The sequence below is a fragment of the Coregonus clupeaformis genome, chromosome 29, assembly GCF_020615455.1.
Source record: "Coregonus clupeaformis isolate EN_2021a chromosome 29, ASM2061545v1, whole genome shotgun sequence".
Taxonomy (NCBI): domain Eukaryota; kingdom Metazoa; phylum Chordata; class Actinopteri; order Salmoniformes; family Salmonidae; genus Coregonus; species Coregonus clupeaformis.
The window spans coordinates 39345117-39372817 of NC_059220.1; the positions used below are offsets into that span (position 1 = coordinate 39345117).

Consider the following 27701-nt stretch of genomic DNA (forward strand, 5'->3'; position numbering starts at 1 on the left):
AGAGGGGAGAGAGGGAGTAAAAGAGAAAGAGAGAGGGGAGAGAGAGGGAGTAAAACAGAAAGAGAGAGGGCACAAAGACTGAACTTCAATCCAAATAACCTTCACTGACTGAATTAGGAGGCAGACTCCCCTCCTCCCCACCAAACTATTCAACATATAACTGAGTCAGAGTGTTCAGTTAAAGTAACTACTCATCACAACACCAGGTGTTAACACCACACCATACAGTGGAGATGTGTGTTCCACTACACCTCACACTACATGCTGATGCAATGTCAACCACCACATAACCAGAGAGAGGCCTCGCCCTGGGAGAGAGATGACTAGCCAACTCCCACTCCTCATGACTGCCCTGTTCCCCATCCCCTCTCTCCTAGACCATAGCTCCAGCCCTGGGATGTGACAGGCAGCTGATGGCTGGGCTAGCAGAAGGCTAGAGGGTTGATGAGCTTTGGGCTGTTGGGTTAGGGGCTAGCAGGGAGGAGGCTGGAGGGGCTGTGGGCTGTTGGTTTAGGGGCTAGCAGGGAGGAGGCTGGAGGGTTGATGGGCTGTGGGCTGTTGGGACGCTGGAGCTGAGGACAATACTATTACAGTCAAGCTGAACATTGGATGAAAGCATGGGGCAACTGGAATGTCCCCCTACTGAGTCCACACATGGTGATTCACTCTGGCCCTACTGAGTGTGCAAAACACACACATGAACACATACACGCACACACATATACACACACACACACACACACACACACACACACACACACACACACACGCAGACTCAAACACACACACACAAACCCACTACCGCATCCTACCCCTTCCAGACGGACAATGAGAGAGAGGGGCCTCCCTTTGGTGGAGAACCACAGAACCGTGTCAGAGAACATTGTGCTTTCTGAACCTGGGAGAACCCAACTAGAACAGCCTACACAGTCCAACAGTAGAACTATAGAGTAAGGTGAACAGGCAAATGGCTATAGATGTCATAGTCCAATGTAGCGATCAGAACTGCTCTACTCACTTCTCCCTCAATAGGAAAACTGGAATGCTATGTTTTGGTATGTTCCATATGGCATAACAGCCTCCCTCCTTTCTCCCTTCCAGACTTTCCCGCTTTACCCCCTCTTTCCCTCTTTCCCATAACTCCTGTTCTCGTGCCAGTGTGACTATTCTCCTCTCGTTAGTGTTTTTATAGGGCCATAAATAGACTGGTAAATTAATGGGTCCAGTGTGGCTGATGGAGAAGAGGAGGGGTGGAATGATAGATGGCATCATTACCACACTGCACATCTCACTTAGAAGAACTGTTGGCATTGGAGGCTTTCTGCTTTTCTATTGAAGTATTCCTGGCTTACCCCACTGACTAATCCCTAACGTTAACCAAACACACACACACACACACACACACAGAGAGGGAGGGAGGGAGGGATAATCATAATTAGCTCAATTAGTTATTGTTCAGACACCTGCAAACGATTATTTGCTGTGCATCAGTAAGAAGAGAAGAGAAGAGAAGAGTGTTGGTGATAATCACCATTGATCCCAGTATGGAGCCCTGCATCACATCACAGCACCACTGTTCTCAACAATTAGAGAGATTTAGAAAGATATTTAGAACGGTATATAGAAAGGTATCAAACACCTCCTGATGATGAGCTTCTCTCACTGTGCTAACCTCCAACTTGGACACTGCTGTAGAGTGGGGCATGCATATCAATACACACAGATTAAAACACACATGATTGTGTGCACACTGTCAAACACACAGGCCATAGTAGAGGACACAAACTCACATTTTACATTTTTTGTAATTTAGCAGACGCTCTTATCAGAGTGACTTACACTAGTGAGTGCATACATTTCATACTTTTTATTTTATTTATTATATGTTTCGTACTGGTCCCCCGTGGGAATCGAACTCACAACCCTGGCGTTGCAAGCGCCATGCTCTACCATCTGAGTCACATGGGCAGAAAGACGGAAAGACAGAAAGACACATACATAAATGAAGAGAGAAACACATTCACACACATCCCTCTCAGCATTGCAAATCAGCAGTGATCATGTCATGGCATTAACTTGTCAGCCGGGGCAGAGGCAGCCTCAAAATGACAGAAGAGATAATATTAATTCCAGAATAAAACATCAGTAATCAAAAGAGCAAAGCAACCATGATTAATGTATGACATTGTAATTAACACCTTATTCTGCCTATAATTATATGCAGGGCTAGCTACCGTGTGTGCGTGCGTGCGTGCATGCGTGTGTGTGTGCGTCTGACATTAGCATGTTAAGTACATGCAGATGACAGTTAGCAGGCTGTAACCTTTCAGGTCCTATTTAAATGTGAATCAATGGATTAATTGGAGCTCCCCCTCATTAGGACTGCAGAGTCGTCAATACCACCTACACCAATTACCCTGTCAACGAGCTGTCACCATCACAACGCAATCTGACATGAGACAAGAACACACACACACATTGCGATAGGTACACACACACACTGTGATAGGCACACACACACACACACACTGCGATAGGTACACACACACACACACACACACACACACACACACACACACACACACACACACACAGTGATAGGAATACACACAGCTCTAGTGAAGTGGGAAGATAATACATGTTAGACCTGTGTGTGGGCTACACTTCCATCCTCTTGACAAATGCCTCCCACCCTGGACTTGAACAGGCAGAGAAAAGGGGGGGATAAAATGCATCTGGCTGATGGAAGAATTCATCTTGTTGGACATTCCTCCCTGGCATTTGGTTCTCCCTGTCTGGCCCCTCACCCTCAGTTGTGTGTGTGTGAGTGTGAGTGTGTGTGTGTGTGTGTGTGTGTCGTACGGACCCATCTTACATACAGTGTCTGCTGTAAAAGGTCAGTGCTCATCTGTGCAGCATCTCAACCTTTAAAGGTTGGCTCCCTCTTTAAGTGACAGACACTTTACAGCCCAGAGACTGAGAGACTGAGAGAGACTGAGAGAGAGAGAGCGAGAGAGAGAGAGAGAGAGAGAGAGAGAGAGAGAGAGAGAGAGAGACAGAGACAGAGACAGAGACATAGAGAGACTGAGACATAGAGAGACTGAGAGAGAGAGACTGAGAGAGTGAGAGAGAGAGAGACTGAGAGACAGAGAGAGACAGAGAGAGAGAGCGAGAGAGACAGAGAGAGAGAGAGAGAGAGAGAGAGACAGAGAGAGAGAGAGAGACAGAGAGAGAGAGAGAGAGAGAGAGAGAGAGAGAGAGAGAGAGAGAGAGAGAGAGAGAGAGAGAGAGAGAGAGAGAGACAGAGACAGAGACATAGAGAGACTGAGACATAGAGAGACTGAGAGAGAGAGACTGAGAGAGTGAGAGAGAGAGAGACTGAGAGACAGAGAGAGACAGAGAGAGAGAGAGAGAGAGAGAGACAGAGAGAGAGAGACAGAGACAGAGAGAGAGAGAGAGAGAGAGAGAGAGAGAGAGAGAGAGAGAGAGAGAGAGAGAGAGAGAGAGAGAGAGAGAGCCTGAGAGAGACAGAGAGGGAGAGAGAGCCTGAGAGAGAGAGAGACAGAGAGAGACAGAGAGAGAGAGAAACATCTTAATTCTGCACAAGCACTACCAAGAAGTAGATCTAAAATCACCACAAAATCTCTCCTTAGAAGACCTCTAGTCCAGGGTTATGTGCATGACCTCTAGTCCAGGGTTATGTCCATGATCTGGGTCCAGGATTATGTTCATGACCTCTAGTCCAGGGTTATGTTCCTGAACTCTAATCCAGGGTTATGTTCATGACCTCTAGTCCAGGGTTATGTTGATGACCTCTACTCCAGGGTTATGTTGATGACCTCTAGTCCAGGGTTATTTTCATGACCTCTAGTCTAAGGTTATGTTGATGACCTCTAGTCCAGGGTTATGTCCATGACCTCTAGTCCAGGGTTATGTTCATGACCTCTAGTCCAGGATTATGTTGATGACCTCTAGTCTAGGGTTATGTTGATGACCTCTAGTCTAGGGTTATGTTGATGTTCTCTAGTCCAGGGTTATGTTCATGACCTCTAGTCCAGGGTTATGTTTATGACCTCTAGTCCAGGATTATGTTGATGACCTCTAGTCTAGGGTTATGTTGATGACCTCTAGTCTAGGGTTATGTTGATTACCTCTAGTCCAGGGTTATGTTGATGACCTCTAGTCCAGGGTTATGTTCATGACCTCAGGTCCAGGGTTACGTTCATAAGGTGATTATAACTGAACTTATCCAGAACACTTAGTTTTGTTTTCCATTACAAAGCTTTGTCTCTCATTTATTCTTACTGAACACAGCCATGTTTTTTCTGATGATTTATCCTCCACCATCCCTCCATCCCCTCTTCCCTCAGGTTGGCCGGTCTCCACACATGGCTGGTCTGGGCATGCTCTGTTGTGTTTGGCATTCAGACTGGAGAGACGGCTAAATGCCTGATCACTGAGGCCTGACCGGCTTTAATCAGCTGAGGACACACACACACACACACACACACACACACGCACACACACACACAGCTCTCCCTAAAGTGATGACTGGACTGGGGTCAGATAGTTTTCTGGCTGGTGGAGACAGATGGAATGATCTCTTCTCTAGTTTATTCTGCCATCTGTCCTTTCCTCCACGATCCAGCGTGACGGTGACATTTTCTGCTGATTGGTGTGACACCACCACACTGTCATGTTGAGAGAGACGTGTCCTCTCACCATGGAGAGGTCATCAAGTCTCTCTCACTTTCTCCGTCTCTCCCATGACTCAAACTCACTGCATCTGTTCACACACAGATCCCAGTGGAGTGTTACCTAGAGACCTGATTAAGATGAAGGAGACAACAATACAAACAGCACACTTCACACAGCGAGGTCAAGGACACACACGTCTCAAGCTGCAGTGAGTTGGAAATGGGTGTTGACAGTGTCAGCTGAGATATACAGTACTGTAGAATGTTACTTCTGCTCTCAGCTCTCCATCTGTAACCCTGCTGTACATTCTGATTGATGATTGTTGAAACGTCAACCTAAAACTGACATCACTCTGCATAATTTCCTGCTTGTTGCTTACATCAACATTTCTCCATAACCACAGACATCCACATCCCGTTCCAGAAACATGTGAAAGCAATACACAGGCAACACACATACACAGGCCTCCTAGCTGAACAGGCAGAGGAGGATACACAGTCCTCATAGCTGTATAGGCAGAGGAGGATACACAGGCCTCATAGCTGTATAGGCAGAGGAGGATACACAGGCCTCATAGCTGTATAGGCAGAGGAGGATACACAGGCCTCATAGCTGTATAGGCAGAGGAGGATACACAGGCCACATAGCTGTATAGGCAGAGGAGGATACACAGGCCTCATAGCTGTACAGGCAGAGGAGGATATACAGGCCTCCTAGCTGAACAGGCAGAGGAGGATACACAGTCCTCATAGCTGTATAGGCAGAGGAGGATACACAGGCCTCATAGCTGTATAGGCAGAGGAGGATACACAGGCCTCATAGCTGTATAGGCAGAGGAGGATACACAGGCCTCATAGCTGTATAGGCAGAGGAGGATACACAGGACTCATAGCTGTACAGGCAGAGGAGGATATACAGGCCTCATAGCTGTACAGGCAGAGGAGGATACACAGGCCTCATAGCTGTATAGGCAGAGGAGGATACACAGGCCTCATAGCTGTATAGGCAGAGGAGGATACACAGGCCTCATAGCTGTACAGGCAGAGGAGGATACACAGGCCTCATAGCTGTATAGGCAGAGGAGGATACACAGGCCTCATAGCTGTACAGGCAGAGGAGGATACACAGGCCTCATAGCTGTACGGGCAGAGGAGGATACACAGGCCTCATAGCTGTACAGGCAGAGGAGGCTACACAGGCCTCATAGCTGTATAGGCAGAGGAGGATACACAGGCCTCATAGCTGTATAGGCAGAGGAGGATACACAGGCCTCATAGCTGTATAGGCAGAGGAGGATACACAGGCCTCATAGCTGTATAGGCAGAGGAGGATACACAAGCCTCAACGGACTACTAATTAATAACAGTTTCGTCAGAAATCACATAACCTCGTCCCCAGGCTATTGCGCACAGCACATATAAACCTGGTACATCAACAATTCAAAGTTGGTCTTAGTGGAAGTGGCCATAGAATTATATGGGTGTGACCTACCTTACTGAGTAAAGTATTTGTCATCATTTAATTTTAGCGAATCACACGACTGCGAGGCGTGGCTCTGTGCTTGTGGTGTTATTTTATACCTCAATGTCACTGAGGGTGTGTCCTAGCGTACGGGGGAAGGTTAGGAGGAAGGTGTTGTGGGAGATGACTTGTCACAAGCCGGGCTAGAAACTCCGGTCTCAGATGTGGAGAGCTGGGAGTACTACCCCTTAGCCACAGAGGAGGTGTTGTAGGACCCAAATGAAACACCCAAGGCAATACTCCAGGCAAGTAGATTTAATGTTCCAAAACAGGAGGCAAAACAAAACAACTCCACGAGGGGAGAAAAACAAACTAAAGATAACTTTGAACAACTTACTAGGACTGACACGGTGGGACAAAGCAGGAGACACATAGTCAGGACGCAATAACCAAGTGAGAAACAAGGGGAAAACACACAGCTAAAATACACAAGGGGAAACAAGGCACAGGTGACCTGGATCAAGCTAATTAGGACACATGAGGAAGAACTAAGGCAGAGGGGAACACAGATGACCTCTAGAGGCCCGGAGACAAACAGGAGGCAGGAAGCTGACACACACGAGGAAGAACTAAGGCAGAGGGGAACACAGATGACCTCTAGAGGCCTGGAGACAAACAGGAGGCAGGAAGCTGACAGGACCCCCTCCTCTAGGAACGACTCCTGACGTTCCTTCCAGAACACCCTGGCCCCAGGGTGCGAAAATCTCGGATCAAACCTGGGTCCAGGATGTCCCTGGCTGGAACCCAGGAGCGCTCCTCCGGCCCGTAGCCCTCCCAGTCCACCAGATACTGCAGAGAGTTCTGGACCCTCCGGGAGTCCAGTATCCGGCGGACTGTGTAGGCTGGCTGGCCGTCAATGATCCTGGGAGGTGGCGGGGGTCTGCGTGGGGGGGCAAAGGGAGAAGACAAGACAGGTTTAAGGAGTGAAACATGGAAAGTGGGGTTAACTCTAAGGGAGCGAGGGAGAACCAAACGATACGACACAGGGTTAACCTTTCTAGCAATGCGGAAAGGCCCGATGTATCTCTGGGAAAGCTTCCTGGATTCGACCCGGAGGGGCAGGTTCTTAGTGGCCAACCAAACTCTCTGACCAGCTCGGAAACTAGGGGCCGTCCCGGCGGTGGCGATTAGCCTGACTTTGGTATCTCTGGGAGGTCCGAAGGAGGGCACGCCTGGCCTTCTTCCAGGTCCGCCTACAGCGTTGGACAAAGCGCTGGGCCGAGGGAACACCAACTTGCGCCTCCTCCTCTGGAAACAATGGAGGGTTGTAACCGAACTGGCATTCGAAGGGGGACAATCCGGTGGCTGAGGACTGGAGGGTGTTGTGGGCATATTCAGCCCAAATGATATAGGTGGCCCAAGACGTGGGATTACTGGCCGCCATACACCGCAGGGTGGTCTCCAGATCCTGATTGATCCGTTCCGTTTGGCCATTAGACTCTGGATGGAACCCCGACGATAGGCTGGCTGTGGCCCCAACAAGCCTGCAGAAGGCCCCCCAAAACCGGGACGAGAATTGGGGACCTCGGTCAGAGACCACGTCCAGGGGAATACCAAATATCCGGAAGACATGGTTCATGAGGAGCTCAGCAGTCTCCTTAGCCGAGGGCAGCTTGGGCAGGGGAATAAACCGGGCAGCCTTAGAGAACCGGTCTACCACCACTAGGATGACGGTGTTGCCCTGGGATAGAGGAAGTCCCGTAACAAAGTCCAGAGAAAGGTGTGACCATGGCCTTCGAGGAACAGGTAAGGGATGGAGCAGTCCCTGGGGTCGCTGGCGTGTCGACTTTCCCTGGTTGCACACAGGGCAGGCCTCAACATAGACCTGCACGTCCTTCTTGATGGACGGCCACCAAAACCGCCGTCGGAGGAACTCCAGTGTGCGAGCACTGCCTGGATGGCATGTCAAGGGCGACTCATGACCCCACTGCAAGACGCGGCCCCGAACAGAGAGAGAACGTACAGGCGACCGGCAGGACCACCGCCTGGATCGGGCTCCTGGACAAGAGCTTCTCGTACCCCTCTTTCTAGTTCCCACTGAAGAGGTGCGACGATCCTAGACCTCGGAATAATCGATGCCAAGGGCTTCTCTTGTAACTCGGGAGAATAGACTCGAGACAGAGCATCCGGCTTGACGTTCTTGGTGCCAGGTCGGTAAGTCAGGAGGAACTGGAATCGATTAAAGAAAAGGGACCATCGTGCTTGCCGAGGGTTCATCCGCTTAGCCTGTTGGAGATATTCCAGGTTCTTGTGGTCTGTGAGAACCTGGAAAGGGTGCTGAGCCCCCTCAAGCCAATGGCGCCACTCTTCCAATGCCAGTTTTACCGCAAGCAACTCTAGATCCCCCACGTGGTAGTTGCGCTCGGCCTCAGACAGGCGGCGAGACATGAAGGCACAAGGGTGTAATCTCCCATCCGCACCCCTCTGTGACAGGACGGCTCCCACCCCCACCTCTGAGGCGTCCACCTCCACCACGAAAGGTCTCTCTGGGTCAGGGGTCACCAGAATCGGAGCAGACGTGAAGCGGCGCTTGAGATCCTCGAAGGCCCCTGCTGCTTCCGGACCCCAGTGAATCTTGGTCCCTCCTCCCTTGGTAAGCGTCGTCAAGGGGGCTACCACCGAGCTGAAATTCTTAATGAACTTCCGATAGAAGTTAGAAAAGCCAATGAACCGTTGAACCTCCTTGACCGTGGCAGGTGTGGGCCAATCGTGGACCGCCTTGACCTTCTTGGGATCCATCTCTAGGTGCCCGGGAGTGACAATAAACCCGAGAAACTGAGTCTGAGAAACATGAAATTCACACTTCTCAGGCTTAACGTAGAGGTGATTGTCAAGGAGCCTCTGGAGAACCCTGCTAACATGCCCCTCATGCTCCTTCAGTGACCTCGAGAAGATGAGGATATCGTCCAGGTACACGAAGACGAACAGATTAAGCATATCCCGGAGAACATCATTAATCAGGGCTTGGAATACTGCGGGGGGCATTGGTGAGCCCGAACGGCATCACCCGATATTCATAGTGCCCCGTGGGCGTGTTGAAACGCCGTCTTCCATTCGTCTCCTTGCCGGATCCGCACGAGATGGTAAGCATTGCGGAGATCCAGCTTAGTAAAAATGGAAGCCCCTTGAAGCAGCTCAAAAGCAGTGGCCATGAGAGGAAGGGGGGTATCGATTCCGAACCGTGATCTTGTTGAGTCCCCGGTAATCAATACAAGGCCTAAGACCCCCGTCTTTCTTTTCAACAAAAAAGAAGCCCGCCCCAGCCAGGGAAGTAGAGGCATAGATGAGGCCGGCTGCCAAGGACTCCTTAATGTAGGTGTCCATAGCTGCGTGCTCGGGGAGGACAAGGAAAAGATCCGACCTCTAGGAGGGCAGCACCCAGGGAGTAGATCAATGGCACAGTCATACGTGCGATGAGGCGGTAAGGAAGTAGCCCGGGCCTTGCTGAACACTGCCTTGAACCGATGGTAAACACTGGGGACTCGGGAGACGTCAACAGACTCTTGAAACTGGGTACTAGGGGCTGAGGGACTCTGTAGCATGCAGGTGAGTTGGCAGGCGGGACCCCAGCTTAGAATGGTGCCCGTAGGCCAGTCGATCTGGGGATTATGTCTGCATAGCCAAGGGTGACCCAGGATAATAGGATACTCGGGAGAGTCAATGAGATAGAAGGTCTCCTCCTGCTGGTGTTGAGAGATGGTAAGTCGCAGGGACTGAGTCGCCTCGGTAACCTTTCCTGGTTCCAGAGGTCTGCCATCTAAGGCTGTAACTGCCTGGGGTTGAGGAAGTAGTTGGGTAGGGATCTTAAGTTCCTTAGCCAAGGTTACATCCAGGAAATCACCTGCGGCACCGGAATCGATCATAGCCTGGACCCGATGCTGGTGGCCCCCCAGGACAGAGTGGCTGGAATAGCCAGGACAGCGTTAGTAGGAGGCGCTCTAACTCTCCCCATCACAGCCCTCCTGTAGCTGGGCGGGGACAGGCGTTTCCCAAAGCTCGGGGGCAAGCGGAGCGGAAGTGGCCGGCAACCCCGCAGTAGAGGCACCGACGTTCCCTCATGCGACGTTCCCTTTCGTTGGGAGAAAGCCTGGAACGGCCTAACTGCATGCTCTCCGGGGAATCCTGGAGCAGTTCAGGAGCCGGGGAAGCTCTGAATGACGGAGTCCAAACAGGAGAAACAGAGCTGCTCAGAGGAACTTGGGAATGAGACACCTGACGGCGAGCCGTTCTCCGCTCTCTTAGACGATTGTCCAGGCGGATGGCCAAGGCTATGAGGGACTCGAGATCACCAGCTGGTTCTCGGGTGGCTAACTCATCTTGAAGGGGCTCAGATAACCCTCCCTGAAAGCAGACCCTCAGCGCTTCATCATTCCATCCGCTCCTTGCTGCTATGGTCCGGAAATCAATGGCAAAATCTGCCGTGCTTCGGGGCCCCTGACGGAGAGACAGTAGGCGCTTGGAAGCCTCCCGCCCACTGACAGGATGATCGAACACCCGCTTGAACTCTTCTACAAATGCAGCGTGGGAGTCACAACAGGCCTCCTGGGACTGCCACACCGCAGAAGCCCAGGCGAGCGCCTTGTCTGAAAGAAGGGTAATGATGTAGGCAATCTTGGAACGGTCTGTGGGAAAACTTGAGGGTTGGAGCTCGAAGGTGAGGGAGCATTGGGTGAGGAAACCCTGGCAAGAGCTTGGATCCCCAGAAAAGGGCTTGGGAGGTGGTAGTCGGGGCTCCGCCAACCGAGACGACCTGTCGTCACTGGGGGGTGACCTGGGGGAAGGGAGAGGACCAGGGAGGCGTTCAAAGAGCTGGCGGAGGGAACTCATCATTTCGGCCAGGAGTTGAGAATGACTAGCCATCAGCTCCTCTTGTCGGCTGAGAACGGCTTCATGGCGCTGGAAAGAAGCCTCATGTCGAGTGATCACCGCCAACAGGTCCGGGGAACTGAGTGTTTCTGGGTCCATGATTGACTTGGTTATTCTGTCACAAGCCGGGCTAGAAACTCCGGTCTCAGATGTGGAGAGCTGGGAGTACTACCCCTTAGCCACAGAGGAGGTGTTGTAGGACCCAAATGAAACACCCAAGGCAATACTCCAGGCAAGTAGATTTAATGTTCCAAAACAGGAGGCAAAACAAAACAACTCCACGAGGGGAGAAAAACAAACTAAAGATAACTTTGAACAACTTACTAGGACTGACACGGTGGGACAAAGCAGGAGACACATAGTCAGGACGCAATAACCAAGTGAGAAACAAGGGGAAAACACACAGCTAAAATACACAAGGGGAAACAAGGCACAGGTGACCTGGATCAAGCTAATTAGGACACATGAGGAAGAACTAAGGCAGAGGGGAACACAGATGACCTCTAGAGGCCCGGAGACAAACAGGAGGCAGGAAGCTGACACACACGAGGAAGAACTAAGGCAGAGGGGAACACAGATGACCTCTAGAGGCCTGGAGACAAACAGGAGGCAGGAAGCTGACATGACTGATGATTAAGCCGATTTAGCCAATGTCTATGAGCCGGGAGTTTCTCCCAGTCTTTCTGTATTGGCTAACAAAGGCCAAAGTTTGACGCGTTTGTTCCACCAGACTCTCCGCACATTTGGGCAGAAGTGTCTGGGAACGAGATTAGAAATCACACAACAGACGATGAGTGCTACAGAGGACTCCCCTGTCTCCCTCTTACTCTCCTGTCTCCCTCTTACCTCCCCTGTCTCCCTCTTACCTCTTACCTCCCCCGTCTCCCTCTTACCCTCCCTGTCTACCTCTTACATTTTTATTTTAGTCATTTAGCAGACGCTCTTATCCAGAGCGACTTACAGTTAGTGAGTGCATAAATATTTCATACTGGCCCCCGTGGGAATCGAACCCACAACCCTGGCGTTGCAAGCGCCATGCTCTACCAACTGAGCTACATGAGGCCTACCTCCCCTGTCTCTCTCTTACCCCCCATGTCTACCTCTTACCTCCCCTGTCTACCTCTTACCCCCGTCTCTCTCTTACCCCCCCGTCTACCTCTTACCTCCCCGTCTACTTCTTACCTCCCCGTCTACCTCTTACCTCCCCGTCTACCTCTTACCCCCCGTCTACCTCTTACCCGCCGTCTCTCTCTTACCCGCCGTCTCTCTCTTACCCCCCCGTCTACCTCTTACCTCCCTGTCTACCTCTTACCCCCCGTCTACCTCTTACCCCCCGTCTACCTCTTACCTCCCATCTCTCTCTTACCTCCCCTGTCTACCTCTTACCTTCCCTGTCTACCCCTTACCCCCGTCTCTCTCTTACCTCCCCTGTCTCTCTCTCTTACCCCCGTCTACCTCTTACCTCCCCGTCTACCTCTTACCCCCGTCTACCTCTTACCTCCCGTCTCTCTCTTACCCCCCCGTCTACCTCTTACCTCCCTGTCTACCTCTTACCTCCCCCTGTCTCCCTCTTACCTCCCCTGTCTCCCTCTTACCTTCCGTCTCTCTCTTACCCCCCCGTCTACCTCTTACCTCCCCATCTACCTCTTACCTCCCCTGTCTCCCTCTTACCTCCCCTGTCTCCCTCTTACCTCCCCTGTCTCCCTCTTACCTCCCCTGTCTCCCTCTTACCTCCCCTTTCTACCTCTTACCTCCCCGTCTACCTCTTACCTCCCCCTGTCTCCCTCTTACCTCCCCTGTCTCCCTCTTACCTCCCCTGTCTCCCTCTTACCTCCCCTGTCTCCCTCTTACCTCCCCCTGTATCCCTCTTACCTCTCCCTGTATCCCTCTTACCTCCCCCTGTATCCCTCTTACCTCCCCCTGTATCCCTCTTACCTCCCCCTGTATCCCTCTTACCTCCCCCGCCTCCCCCTGTGTCTGTCAGAAAGAGCCTGTCTCCCCTTGTTCTGGTTGAGTGTGAGGTTGTGTCCTGTTGTCATAGCTACACCACTCTCATTAATCTCTGTCACACACCCCTCTACCCTGCACCCCACCCACATCTCTATCTTGAACCCCTCCACCCCTCTCTTTCTACCCTCTCCCTTCTCCTTCTCCTCCACAAACCCTCTTCCGTGCTGGGGATGCATTCCTGGCTTGTGGTTAGCAGCTTTGAAGTCAACAGCACCAGAGCAACCAGAGCACCAGAGCCTTCTGTAGAGAGGTACTGCCTGGCCTACTGTCTAGCCCCAAGCCCTGTCAGCCTCTTCTGGAAGATAACCTGATAAAATATTGAATAGGCCCTCCTCTGGAGTACAGGGCTCGGCCCAGGATCTAGAGACAGACAACACTAGGGCAGGGGGCCAGGGGCCCTCACACACACACTGGTGTTGCCTGGAGATGATTGTTCTGTTTTCTCCTCCCAGTGGTGTATTCCTGAGTTAGACGGGCTGAATGGAGTCTTTAATAAAACCTCTATGTTTTGGATCTGAACTCTGTGTTATGTACCGTAGACGGCTTCTCTCTCCCTCTGGAGCCCCCCAGCCACTGTAGACTGGAGACAGTGTTATTGCTGTGGGCTGCAAACACTTTAATTAGTTTGCTTCGGTAGAATGGGGTTGAGAGGATTCTCAAAAAGTCAAATATCTCTGGAGGGGTTTTTAAATTCCTCTGTGCCTGTTACTGTTTATTTTCTGTGTTTGGGGTGTCTTGCCATCTGCATTCCCCTCAAAAGCGCTCACACACACAGAACAGAATACATTCAGATTTAGTCTACAGTCACTGAGAGGGATTTATCTGAACTCTGTCTCAACACAAATGTGATGGCTGGAGGAGAGTTATCGATCAGACACAGATCACTATCAATCAATCTCCTTTACTTATGCCATGGAGAGTTCCCCTTGGAGCGCAGAAATTGTAGGTTTAAGGTAATACGGTCTCAGAGTATACCTAAAGCTGTTAACGCACTAGTGGTACTAGGTTCAGAGTATGTGAAAAGCCTGTCAGGTGGTTGTGAGAGAGTATGTGATAGGAGACTAGACCTTGTGGAACCCTGAGCTCTGCTCCTCTGACCCATGCTCATGGTGGAGTAATCTAGGTTAATTCTCTGAGTGACCAGGCCCATGGTGGAGTAATCTAGGTATATTCTCTGTGTGATCAGGCCCATGGTGAAGTAATCTAGGTCCATGGAAACAGTCATGCTGAGGGTTTACGACGGAAACAACCCCGGGTCAGGTACGTACGTGCAGGATAACCAGAGAGTGTCCCCGTCACTAATAGAGAAACCAGTGACACACACACACACAGAGTGATTCACAGGCTCTGATAGCTTCCATGTGGGAGCTGACCTCGCTTTAGGAACAATATAATTCCAGGGCTTTGGTAAACTTGGGAAAGGGCTTTGGTAAACCTGGGAATGACAGCGGTCTCAGGGGGAAAGTGAACGTGTGTGTGCGTGTGTGTGTTATTTTAGGTGAGAGCAACATTCACCCCTAGCTAAGGTGTCAAGCCCTAACCAGTCCATGTGAAATCATATACAGTATAGGCTAACAAATCCCAAAGACAAACGTCCACTCTGCTCCTCACTAGAAAAGCCTTAGTGAAAAGTAATACTTGCTGTGGAAACCCTGTGAGACTATCACCTCAAAAGACCTTAAGAATTATAACTGCCTCCAATTGCACAATGCTCTCTCCAGCTGAAGTTACACACACACCGGGCAGTAAGGGTTAGGAGGAGATGGACCCAATGCTAAGCCAGGGTGACAGAGGTTGTTAGAGGCGCTAGCAAGAACCACAACACACACACTCTACTGCAAGAACAAACTGGGCTGAAGTTCTGGAGCAACTTTATCACTAGCGCTAACATGTGCATGCATGTTCTTCTAGAGATGCTGTCACTTATATAAGCACCAGGACCAAGAAACACAGTGATCTAGGGAGTAGAGTAGGACTGTGTGTGTGTGTTTGTCAATTGAACAGCACTTTTTTATACCACTCCTCACCCTCTGCTCACACACACACACACACACACACACACAAAGATTCAGGCATGCATATTAGACTTAGGATTCTATAGCCAGGACCATGAGCTATTGGGCCAGGTCTGCGTCATTCTGACCCCTACAGACTATTTGGTTGACTCCAGATTGCTCCAGTCCACTACATACCGCCAAAGATCACCACAGAGCATTTACTGTGAGTCCATTACAAACTATTTCTGACCAGTTTAGACCAATTCAAAAACCACTTCAGTCCATCTCAGTGCTCCTCATTGAGGCTGAAAGAAGCATCAGTAGCTCTGGGCTATGACACGGTCTGTGTCAGAGTGGTTTTATGTGTGTGTTTTCTCCGAGGCAATCAGTAACCCTTTGTGTTTGAGTGTGTACCGCCAATCAGGGTTGGGGAGTAACGGATTACAAAAAAACTGTAACTGAAATCCATTATGATACCAGCAAAAATATTGTAATCAGATTACAGATAATTTGTAGAAACTTGATGATTACTTCTAGGATTACTTTTAAATTCAGAAAGGATGTGACCCCCAATTTCTTTTTACACCTTTCTGTTTTCTCAATGACATTCAAATCAACATTGAAAAAAGGCGCAAGTTTAAGTTTGTCCCGCCTGGGCGAGTCTGACCACAAGTCATTGACCACTATGATGACACACCAAATGCGTTTGATGGATCGTGGGAAAAGAGCAGGGATAGGCTTTGTAGGCTACAGTCCAAGCTACAGTATGTCTTCCAATGGTGCGACTGCTGTCAGCATCCAAAGATTATCCAACTTGAATAAACACTTGGAGGTAAGAACGACAGCAGTGGTGTAGCCTACGGGCAATACGGATATAACTTATTATTGATGTCTTCATAGCGCATTGATGTGAATCACATTGCTGCTCTCTCAATTAGCTATTTGCACCTTACGGGTTGTGGTTGTTATGGATGGCTGTTCACGAATGTATATATGTATTTTAACCGAATAATGGTTGAATTTAAGACATTTAAGCTGCTTATCAATTGTTGTTGTTGCAACCAGTAGAAAGCCAGTGAAAAATGTGCTCTTGCAACAGCTGCAGTGTGGATCCCAGCCTCTGGAATAAAAGTTTGAGGGAGTTCCTCCCTTCTAAACTCCCCCGGGGTATTATGCTCTATACTGTCAAAAACGAGTTTAATTTAAGAAGACTATGAGTGGGGCTTTTATTGCTTTATCTAATTTGCACTGATACATTTTTTAAATAAATATCCATAGGCCTAACGATCACATGCTCAAACTCGTGCACTTTTGATAGACTTGAACAGATGCAAACGATGGAGATATCAAAGTGTCACCAACAAAAAGGTAAACAATAGGCTTATAGCAAATGCAGCATATGGCACATACAAATAGCACTTTTCAGTAGTTCTCAAAGCATGCCATTCCGAGAGCAGCATTTATTTTTCAATTCGAAGCAATGAGCCCAATGAGTCCATCATGCCAACAAAAACCTAAACAAAAGAGTAGGCTAATAAGTCCTTTGTTTTTGGGTTATGCTCCGGAGAAACAACTTCTATATTTCCAAGTCCTATTCTTGAAGATCAAGGAGTATTCAATTAATTGGAATGACTGGACTCTGTTTACTTTATGTAAACATATAGCCTAATCGTATTATTACCTGTAGTAGAAAGCAATGGGTTAGAAGAAGCCTACATAACCAACCCATAAAGTAAAATGCAACATCCATTTATGGCCAGCTACAGTGGCTTGCGAAGGTATTCACCCCCCTTGGCATTTTTCCTATTTTGTTGCCTTACAACCTGGAATTAAAATGGATTTTTGGGGCGTTTGTATCATTTGATTTACACAACATGCCTACCACTTTGAAGATGCAAAATATTTTTTATTATGAAACAAACAAGAAATAAGACAAAAAAACTGAAAACTTGAGCGTGCATAACTTTTCACCCCCCCAAAGTCAATACTTAGTAGAGCAATTACAGCTGCAAGTCTCTTGGGGTATGTCTCTATAAGCTTGGCACATCTAGCCACTGGGATTTTTGCCCATTCTTCAAGGCAAAACTGCTCCAACTCCTTCAAGTTGGATGGGTTCCGCTGGTGTACAGCAATCTTTAAGTCATACCACAGATTCTCAATTGGATTGAGGTCTGGGCTTTGACAAGGCCATTCCAAGACATTTAAATGTTTCCCCTTAAACTACTCAAGTGTTGCTTTAGCAGTATGCTTAGGGTCATTGTCCTGCTGGAAGGTGAACCTCCGTCCCAGTCTCAAATCTTTGGAAGACTGAAACAGGTTTCCCTCAAGAATTTCCCTGTATTTAGCGCCATCCATCATTCCTTCAATTCTGACCAGTTTCCCAGTCCCTGCCGATGAAAAACATCCCCACAGCATGATGCTGCCACCACCATGCTTCACTGTGGGGATGGTGTTCTCGGGGTGATGAGAGGTGTTGGGTTTGCGCCAGACATAGCGTTTTCCTTGATGGCTAAAAAGCTCAATTTTAGTCTCATCTGACCAGAGTACCTTCTTCCATATGTTTGGGGAGTCTCCCACGTGCCTTTTGGCGAACACCAAATGTGTTTGCTAATTTTTTTCTTTAAGCAATGGCTTTTTTCTGGCCACTCTTCCGTAAAGCCCAGCTCTGTGGAGTGTACGGCTTAATGTGGTCCTATGGACAGATACTCCAATCTCCGCTGTGGAGCTTTGCAGCTCCTTCAGGGTTATCTTTGGTCTCATTGTTGCCTCTCTGATTAATGCCCTCCTTGCCTGGTCCGTGAGTTTTGGTGGGCGGCCCTCTCTTGGCAGGTTTGTTGTGGTGCCATATTCTTTCAATTTTTTTATAATGGATTTAATGGTGCTCCGTGGGATGTTCAAAGTTTCTGATATTTTTTTATAACCCAACCTGATCTGTACTTCTCCACAACTTTGTCCCTGACCGGTTTGGAGAGCTCCTTGGTCTGTATGGTGCCGCTTGCTTGGTGCTGCCCCTTGCTTAGTGGTGTTGCAGACTCTGGGGCCTTTCAGAACAGGTGTATATATACTGAGATCATGTGACACTTAGATTGCACACAGGTGGACTATATTTAACTAATTATGTGACTTCTGAAGGTAATTGGTTGCACCAGATCTTATTTAGGGGCTTCATCGCAAAGGGGGTGAATACATATGCACGCACCACTTTTCCATTATTAATTTTTTTGAATTTGTTGAAAGAAGTAATTATTTTCATTTCACTTCACCAATTTGGACTATTTTGTGTATGTCCATTACATGAAATCCAAATAAAAATCAATTTACATTACAGGTTGTAATGCAACAAAATAGGAGAAAGCCAATGAGGATGAATACTTTTGCAAGGCACTGTATGTAAACACCAGTGTTGGGGAAGCTACCAATTAATTCACACTGGAAGAAGTTAAGCTACACTAAAGCTACCCTTATGAAAAATATAGCTTACTTAACTGTAGCTACTTCACTACATCCAAACTACTTTGTGAAAAAGTATCATATCTAAATCTGAAATGTCATAGATTACAGATTGCAAGAACAGATCACTCTGGAGTCAGATGTTAACAGAATGTGTAATTTAGCCTATTAAACACAAAAAGTTAAAATTAGGCACACAAAAAGTGTTTCAAGTGAGAATTAGGCAGGTCTGATGCCAAAAAAGAAAGAACATTCTTGTCTACTTATTTTATTTTTAGAAAAAAACGTAGTGTGTAGTTCCAGTAGTTAGCTACACCACTACATGGCAAAAAAAGTTATTAACTACTGAAAACACCACCAAGATTTGAATTTAGTTAAACTACCACCAAGCTACTGCAAAATGTAATTAAATTACTAGTTGAACTAAATGTAGTTCACTACTCCTCCACACTGGTAAACTCTAACATTGATTTATCCTGCAATGGATGTCGTTCAATTGGTGATATACATTTTTGTCTTCATCTAATGCTTCTTAAGCAGGTTGACATTTATTGGGATGAGTCTTGTCCTTGAGGCAGAACTGAGTGATTTCCGCTAGATGGGCCAGCTGCAAAGTCAAAATTGGCTATATTGTAAAAATAATTAAAACAAAAATGTGCTTTTAGGTCTTAATTTAAGGTTAGGGTTAGGCATTAGGGTTAGCAGTGTGGTTAGGGTTAAAATCAGATTTTATGACATTGTGGCTGTGCCAGCTGGTGACCACTCTGCAGAGCTGCCTCCATTTGTTTACGTTTTACCGCGATATCCAATTGGTAGTTAGTCTTGTCCCATCCCTGCAACCCCCGTACAGACTCGGGAGAGGCGAAGGTCGAGAGCCATGCGTCCTCCGAAACACGACCCTGCAACCCCCGTACAGACTCGGGAGAGGCGAAGGTCGAGAGCCATGCGAACCCGGGTCTGTATTTACACCTCTAGCACTGCGATGCAGTGCCTTAGACCGCTGCGCCACTCGGGAGGCCCTCAGAACAAGATTCTTGACGAAAAACACTAACCAGCGCCTTTTAAGGGGAAAGTAATCTAAAAGTAACGGAAAGTAATCAGATTACGTTACTGAGTTTTGGTAATCCAAAAGATACGTTACTAATAACAATTTTGGACAGGTAACTAGTAACTGTAATGGATTACATTTAGAAAGTAACCTACCCAACCCTGCCTCCGATGCAACACAAACATGTCAGAGCCTGTATCACTCAAACTAAAGGCCACGTGTATGACTAAGGCCAGTGTGGGACCTCTGTGTGTATGTATTTTCTGTCTTTGTGTCCGCTGTGTTAGGCATGAACTCGCCTGAGCTGGCATTCTGAGAGACCCAAACTGCTCAACACACACACACACACACACACACACACACACACACACACACACACACACAGTGTGTGAGCAGTAGTGAGCAGTCTTGCTATTTGCCTCCATGGCAAAACCCGTCAAACTAAGATCACCTCCTTCCTCCCTGCTCCCACCAGGGCTACTCCCAACCCCCCTCCCATCCCATCCAAGCCTGAAGAAAATATTACACAACACTGCATCATTAGCTATACTGCTACTCCCAAAACAACCACAGCCTAAAAGAAGACCAAAAACAAGCCAAAATATCTACACATCAAAACGCTACACAGTTCCAACTCCATAATGACCAGAGCCCATATCGACATAGAGAGCCAGTACTGGCCCGTTGTTGTGTTACAGATGATCTGACTAATGAACATCAGTTTTTAGACGAAGAGACCAATCGGTCTCTCTACACTCATCTAAACCACTTCTAAAGCCAATGTCAGCCTAGAGGAGGAATCAATGTGTACTGTAAGAGAAATGTAGAGTGCTCTCTCTTTCACACACGTACACATAAACTAAGACAGGGTAGAAACAAGAGCTAACATCACATGAGCCGATAGATCAGCACCAAGAATTGCTCACAACTGGGAACAGTGTGTGTGTGTGTTTTTGTGTGTGTGTGTGTGTGTGTGTGTGTGCACATGCATGTGTCAGGCAGAGTTAAAGTTACTCCTCAGCTTTACTGGCGACTTGTTAAAATACCCCACTGCACTCTGGTGTGTGTGTGTGTGTGTGTGTGTATGTGTGTGTGTTTGATAAGTAATAAGGACTAGTGTGTGTGGGGACTGTGTGCCTTGGTAAATCCAACAGGAATGTAAACCTTTGTCTCTCTCAGAGGAACTGATGAACAGCTGCTAACACACACACACACACACTGTGTCACACACATCCGGCTGGCTTCTGAGCGGCCTGTGTTTGCTGTTTTAAGCTCAAATTAAGTTTGGAGGACTTACACTGATGGTAGATAGACGCTAGATCACCTGCTCCAGTCCATTGTAACACCAGAGGACAGTGTCACTCCACTCCACTGGGCGACAATGTCTGTCAACAAAACTGCACTGAACCCCTGTGTGTTACAGTTTTTCTCAATTGCTAAAACACTAAACCCTATTGTCTGAACCAAATGCTCAGTTGCCTGAACCCATTGATTGAATCAATCACTCTTTTGGCAAAACCATAAGCACTTTTCACCTGTTTAGACACAACTTGCCAACACATTTTCATTGTGATGCACCCGTGCTGCATAATGGTGAGCACAGGTGACAAAAGTCAAACACAATTAGAGCACAGGTATCACCACTTGAACACAACAACTCAAAATTGATCACACTTGTGGCTAATGATGTGAGGGAACATATACAGTAAGCCAGTTCAGAGAGCACTGGTTTGTGAGGCCCTACAATGGATAGAAATCTGAGAGGAAGAGTTCGTGTGAGAGGAGGTCGAGGTGGTCGAGGTGGTCAGCGAAGACAAAGAACAGTAATATCTGATGAAATCAGAGCTACTGTGATTGACCATGTTCTTGTCCATGGTATGAGCATGAGGGAGGCTGGACAAAGGGTACAACCAAACATCAGTAGATTCACTGTGTCCACCATAATCCGAAGATTTAGAGAAGAGAACAGGTAATAACTTTTTTTTGACATTATAGTACAGTATGTAAATGTTGACAGCAATTACTGTATGACATACTATATACTGTACCACAGTATACTGTAAGTGAATATATGTTTCAGTACATCACTGTACCAATGTACTGTAGTATTGTAATGGAGGGTTGGTCTAACTGTTTGTAGGCCTAGTATTCCATGTATATTTTTTGTAACTCCATGTTCTCTTTTTGTATAATTGAAAGACTGCCACATGGGGGGTGGGAGGACAGGTATGTTCTCCCCACACCAAGAGACCCTAATTGTTGATATGGTCCGTGAGAACAATGCCATTAAACTGAGCGAAGTTCAGCAGAAGATCATTGAGGACCATTTACATTTTGAGGGTATCAACAGTGTCAGCCTCTCTACTGTTGATCGTGTCCTCAAGCGCAACAGACTGCGCATGAAACAGCTATACAGAGTGCCCTTTGATCGCAACTCAGACAGAGTCAAAGAGCAAAGATTCCAGTATGTACAGGTTGGCATATATCCAGACACATTCAATGTTGATTACTCTAAGTAGTGATTTACTGTAGTGGCCTAAATCACTTTTTCCGTATCACTTACAAAACTATATATATTTCTACAGAGGGTTTTTCAACTGGATGCAATGGAAAGACCCCATCAATACATCTACATGGATGAAGCTGGGTTTAATCTCACCAAAAGGAGAAGGAGAGGCCGTAATGTGATTGGCCATCGGGCCATTGTTGGTGTTCCTGGGCAGCGTGGTGGCAATGTCACATTATGTGCTGCCATCAGCAATCATGGGGTTGTCCACCATCATGCCAACCTGGGGCCCTACAACACTCACCAGCTCCTCATTTTCCTCAATCACATGCGAGATGCTTTGTTAGGGCAGCAGGATGAGCATCCCATCTATGTTGTTGTTTGGGACAATGTGAGTTTTCACAGAGCCCTCCAGGTTAGAAAGTGGTACAATATGAACCAAGGTTTTATCAATCTTTGCCTTCCACCGTACTCCCCTTTCCTAAACCCCATTGAGGAATTCTTCTCCTCATGGCGGTGGAAGGTATATGAACGCCAACCTTACACCAGGGTAAATCTCCTGCAAGCCATGGGACTTGCCTGTGGTGACATAGGTGTGGAGGCATGCCAAGCCTGGATACGGCATGCCAGGGGTTTTTTCCCCGTTGCCTGGCCAGACAAAATGTGGCCTGTGATGTGGATGAAGTCCTGTGGCCTGACCCAGTACGGAGACATGATGCTGTGGCTGAGTAATGCACTTATTTGTATATTTTTGTACTTTATTTTTACATGGGCTTACTGTACACAAGTGGCAAACGCATAAGATTTCTGTTTGTTTTTACAAGTGCTACATGTAAATGCACAAGATTTCTGTTTTGTCTTTTTGTACAAGTGCTAAATGCACAGGTTTTTTTTTGTTTTGCAACATGCATTTAGCCTACAGTGAACAATAAACATTTATTTCTCCAGCTTCATGTCCTGAGCATTGTGTTTTCAATTTTTCTACGTAGTGTTTAGTGACTGTTCAGTAGTGTTTTTTATTTTGATTGACTCGGGGCACGATTTGACATCATAGTTCAGTTTTGAGCACAGATTGAACTGTTTTGAGGTGAAAGTTTGGTTTTGCAAGAAGAGTCTGAGGTTTTGTGAATGTAGCTTGAAAATTGGGTTTTGTGTTCACAGTTAAGAGAAAAGGAGAGCAGCTTTCAAGAAATGTGTCTTAGCAATCGAGAAAAACTGTAATAGCATGATAAGGTGAGGTGTCTACTCATCACCTCTCTATGGCTGAGGCGGATACAGCCTATTACAAGGTTGAGATCCAGTTAAGTGAGCCCCCTCCTGAGTGAGGTGACCGTCAGTGCTCAGACAATGTTATATTACTGGCAAAAGGACTTTAAGTCCATTGAACTTTGCTCTTAATGCTAGCAGACATTGCTTGAATGCACGCACACACGTGCGCACACACACAAAGAAACATATACACTGAAACACACCACATAGGTGGCAGCAAGCTAAAGCCTGTGTAGCTGGACGGAATGTTTGTGTTCTTTTGAAGCCTCACTATGAAAACATCCCTCAGCTTCACACACGTCTCTGAACAAACACACAGAGCTATGAAACAGGATAATTATGACAGTTTAATACAATACCCCACATACTCTACTAAAGCCTTCAAATACACTCTGAGGCCTATACAAACACACAAATGTGCGCAGTACACACACACACACACACACAGCAAAGAGAAATGGAAGATGCTGCATCACTTCTCAAAGAAAACATACTCCATGAAATATTCAGTGAACTATAGCAGTAAAGTGTTTCTTTACATCTGACTCAGAGTTACACTAACACACTCAGCTAGGAGAAGTAGGTCTGGACACCTAAACATATCCCTGTGTTAGCGTGGCCACTCTGCTACCCACCGCACATTACACTGGCCCCCCAACACTCATCTGTCTGTTAACACTAGGGGCCTGGTGGATGAGGTGCGCACTGGGCCCCTCGCTGTTGCTGTTCATGGGGGGATGTGTGTGTGTGTGTGTGTGTGTGTGTGTGTGTGTGTGTGTGTGTGTGTGTGTGTGTGTGTGTGTGTGTGTGTGTGTGTGTGTGTGTGTGTGTGTGTGTGTCACAGAGCAGCTGTCACAGACCGGCGTAACATAAGCCCTTATTAGACTCCATTAGCCGTCAGAGAAACTAATAAGAGATTGTCAAATACACCCAAACATTCACACTACTCACACTGACAGGAGAGAGAGAGAGAGAGAGAGAGAGAGAGAGAGAGAGAGAGAGAGAGAGAGAGAGAGAGAGAGAGAGAGAGAGAGAGAGAGAGAGAGAGAGAGAGAGAGAGAGAGAGAGAGAGAGAGAGAGAGAGAGAGAGAGAGAGAGAGAGAGAGAGAGAGAGAGAGAGAGAGCGAGAGAGAGAGAGAGAGAGAGAGAGAGAGAGAGAGAGAGAGAGAGAGAGAGAGAGAGAGAGAGAGAGAGAGAGAGCGCAGCAGGAGGTGTTGCCTCACACTACCATTTGTCTGTCTTCCTTTTAAAGGGAAGGTGCTTCTCTCTGTTACCCTTGACATCAGAACTTGACCTATGAGATTAGCTTTGATCTTTCATTAAACTAAACATGACTCATTCAGCCTTCCACTCACTCATCCATAGAATAGTGAACGCACAGAGAGTGGATCAATATCTTCACACAGTGCTCAACACAGCGCTTTCCCAACTGAAAGGAGAGAAGAGGAGTAGATGGTCTCTTGACGTTCTGAGCTGTAGTCATTTCTTTGGGCTCCCACTGGAACCAACACACACTATATCCCCATATTATCATATCTTTGCAAACACCATATGATATAACGTCATCTTCTCCAGGCCTATTTCCCAGCCCTGCACCCAATTCAAAACACCCAAAACACCAGCCCAGTAACCTTTCATGACCCAGTCCTCAGCAGCACACACCCTTCTCTCTGAAATCACCCTCTCTCCATGGCCTCCAACAGCAGACAGACACAGATAACTATGGTCCTTCCTCTGTTCTGTTGAGGTCAGAGAGGAGGAGCTCACTGATATACAGTAACTACTGCAAGCTGGTCCCTCTACCATACACACACAGAACTCCTCATCCAACCCTTATACACACATCCCATACTGGGTTTCTTGTGGTAGAGCAAAGGCCAGAGATGGCCGACAGATATGATGTGTGTGAGTCTATGTAGTAGATCAGGACTTTACCACAGCTGAAACCATGCTTTCAAAACATTACAAGGTATTGTACACACTTAGAGCCTATGATGAAGTTACTGTATATTTCAGCAATGGAGTAGGAGGGAGGTGAAAGAGAGAGATACAATAAAGGGGAGAGAGAGGGGGAGAAAAAGAAAGAAGGAAATGTATTCAGAAAAAAATTGTATAGTGAACATTATAACTCTGTGTCTTACCTTGGCAGGAGCTCCCTCTGTCCTCATAGCCGACGTTACACAGACACTTCCCTATGGGCACTAGCCACTCCCCCTCTGTACTACAGTACATACGCGGTGGCTCCTCCTCCTTGGAGTGATTGACACACAAGCCCTTCACCTCCACCAATGACTGAGAGTCCATGGGCACCGTGTCAGGGAAGGAGGCCAGGTTCCTCACAGTGAACGGGCACTTCTTAAAGTAGACCCTGACTGAGACCAGCGCCACACACGCCCCCACGTCCTGGAACGCCAGGTAGAAGCCCTTCTTGGTAACAGGCCCCACCTCCCGGACCTCTGTGTTGAGCTTCAGGATGCGGTCTCCCAGGTCCATCTGGGTAAAGCTCTCGTCTGCAGCGATGGTGTCGATCTTAGAGAACTGGTGTTCTCTGAAGTGGCTGCCCTGGTCCTCGTCTGTCTCCATGTACAGCAGGTTGAAGGTCTCCTTACAGGTCCCCAGGACCAGGGGGATGGAGTTACAGTCTCTCAGGGTGAACTTGAGCTCCACGTAGATCTTCTGGGCTGACTGGCGGGGGATCCAGTTGGTCCTCAGCCAGTTGTTCTGACTGTACTCCATCACGTTACACACCTGGAATGTCCGGATGGGAGTGTAGTGCTCGTCTACTCCACTGATCTCCTCCCACTGAGAAGAGGGGAGAGATGGAGGGGGGAGGGACGTAAGAGAGGGGGAGAGATGGAGGGGGGAGGGACGTAAGAGAGAGGGGGAGAGAGGAAAGAGAATGAAGCAATTCTGTTACTTTCTTCTAAACACACCAGGATACTCATACATCATGTAGTTTATTCTCCCTGTCCCAACGGTTAAACATTGAATCAAAGCTGTGATGAATAGGGAAACACTTGAACAATGGTTATTATTGTGGTTGAAGTGACACATATTATAATGTATGGCTTTAAATGCCATTATTCTCCATCAGAGTGAGTTGCTAAATGAATGAATAAGTCTCTTCTACACACAGAGAACTGCTCTGGGTAAGTGGAACTTTAGTTTAATGATGAACGGAGAGTCTGTGTTTTCTATTACAATAATATTGATTTATTTGGCAACCTCTCTCTCTCTCTCTCTCTCTCTCTCTCTCTCTCTCTCTCTCTCTCTCTCTCTCTCTCTCTCTCTCTCTCTCTCTCTCTCTCTCTCTCTCTCTCTCTCTCTCTCTCTCTCTCTCTCTCACACACACACACACACACACGTCTTCTACATATGGAAGTCTATTTAAAGCATTAGGAGGGGATTCTTTCTCCTCTTCCTTCCACAGATCTTTAGCTTTCACTCCTAAGAGGAGCAGCTACTCAGCTGCTATCCTTGGTGCAAGAGTAGGAACAAACCTCTCTCTCTCTGAAAGGAGATCACTGTGGGATGTAGGGACCAGGGTTTATACTATTATGACTTTATATCTTCATGTACAGCGATATAATGCAAATTAAAATAGATCAAATTTGACTCAGTGATTGCTCTTTCCACTAATACTGTCTTTGTATGAGTTCTCTCTGGGATGCACACACACTGGAATAAGGTAGCACACACACACACACACACACACACACACAGGCATGCCAGTGCGGTTAGAGAGGGGCGGTGGAAGCAGGGGTTAGAAATGAAATCCAGGTGGCAGCGCAGAGTAACTGAGTCTTGCAGTGTGTGTGTGTGTGTGTGTGTGTGTGTGTGTGCGTGCGTGTGTGTATTAGTTATCCTATTCCAGAGAATGGCTGTGCTTTAAACCACTGCTGCCAAAACATATGAACGTTTTTATATGATGTGCAGATCATACACTGGAGAATAGCATATTACATAGACCATCCCCTGCCATACATGACATCATTATGACAAACTTCACCCCTCCTTCGCTTCTTTCTACTCTTCCTCCCTCCCTTTCTGCATCTCTCTTTGACACGCACAGCATGAGATGTCATCTCTCAACTGCACAGCCTCTCGCTCCTCTCCAGCTCTGATGATGACAGTGGACTTGTATAACTATCTCTTTACAGCACTGATACCAACAAGGAAGGGGAGAGGGGAGAGAGAGAGGGGGGAGAGAGAGAGGGGGAGAGAAGAAATGAAGGGAGTAATGAAATGGGGAAACCATTTGGTGTGTTTGGCAAAGCACTAACCCTACACCCATGTGTGCATTGGCTATAAAGTCGGACCAACGAGCACACACACA

At 47.6% G+C, this 27701-nt stretch overlaps 1 protein-coding gene across 4 annotated transcripts in view; it reads right to left on the minus strand.

Moving 5' to 3' along the window:
- The window catches only part of LOC121571713 (ephrin type-A receptor 3-like), a 687439-nt gene that overhangs the window by 640218 nt on the left and 19520 nt on the right, over positions 1-27701 (minus strand). For all 4 annotated transcript variants that reach the window (XM_041883352.2, XM_041883351.2, XM_041883354.2 and 1 more), the window contains exon 3: positions 25507-26167. In XM_041883352.2, coding sequence (XP_041739286.2) covers positions 25507-26167 — 661 coding nt within the window. The remainder of the gene's footprint in view (positions 1-25506; positions 26168-27701) is intronic.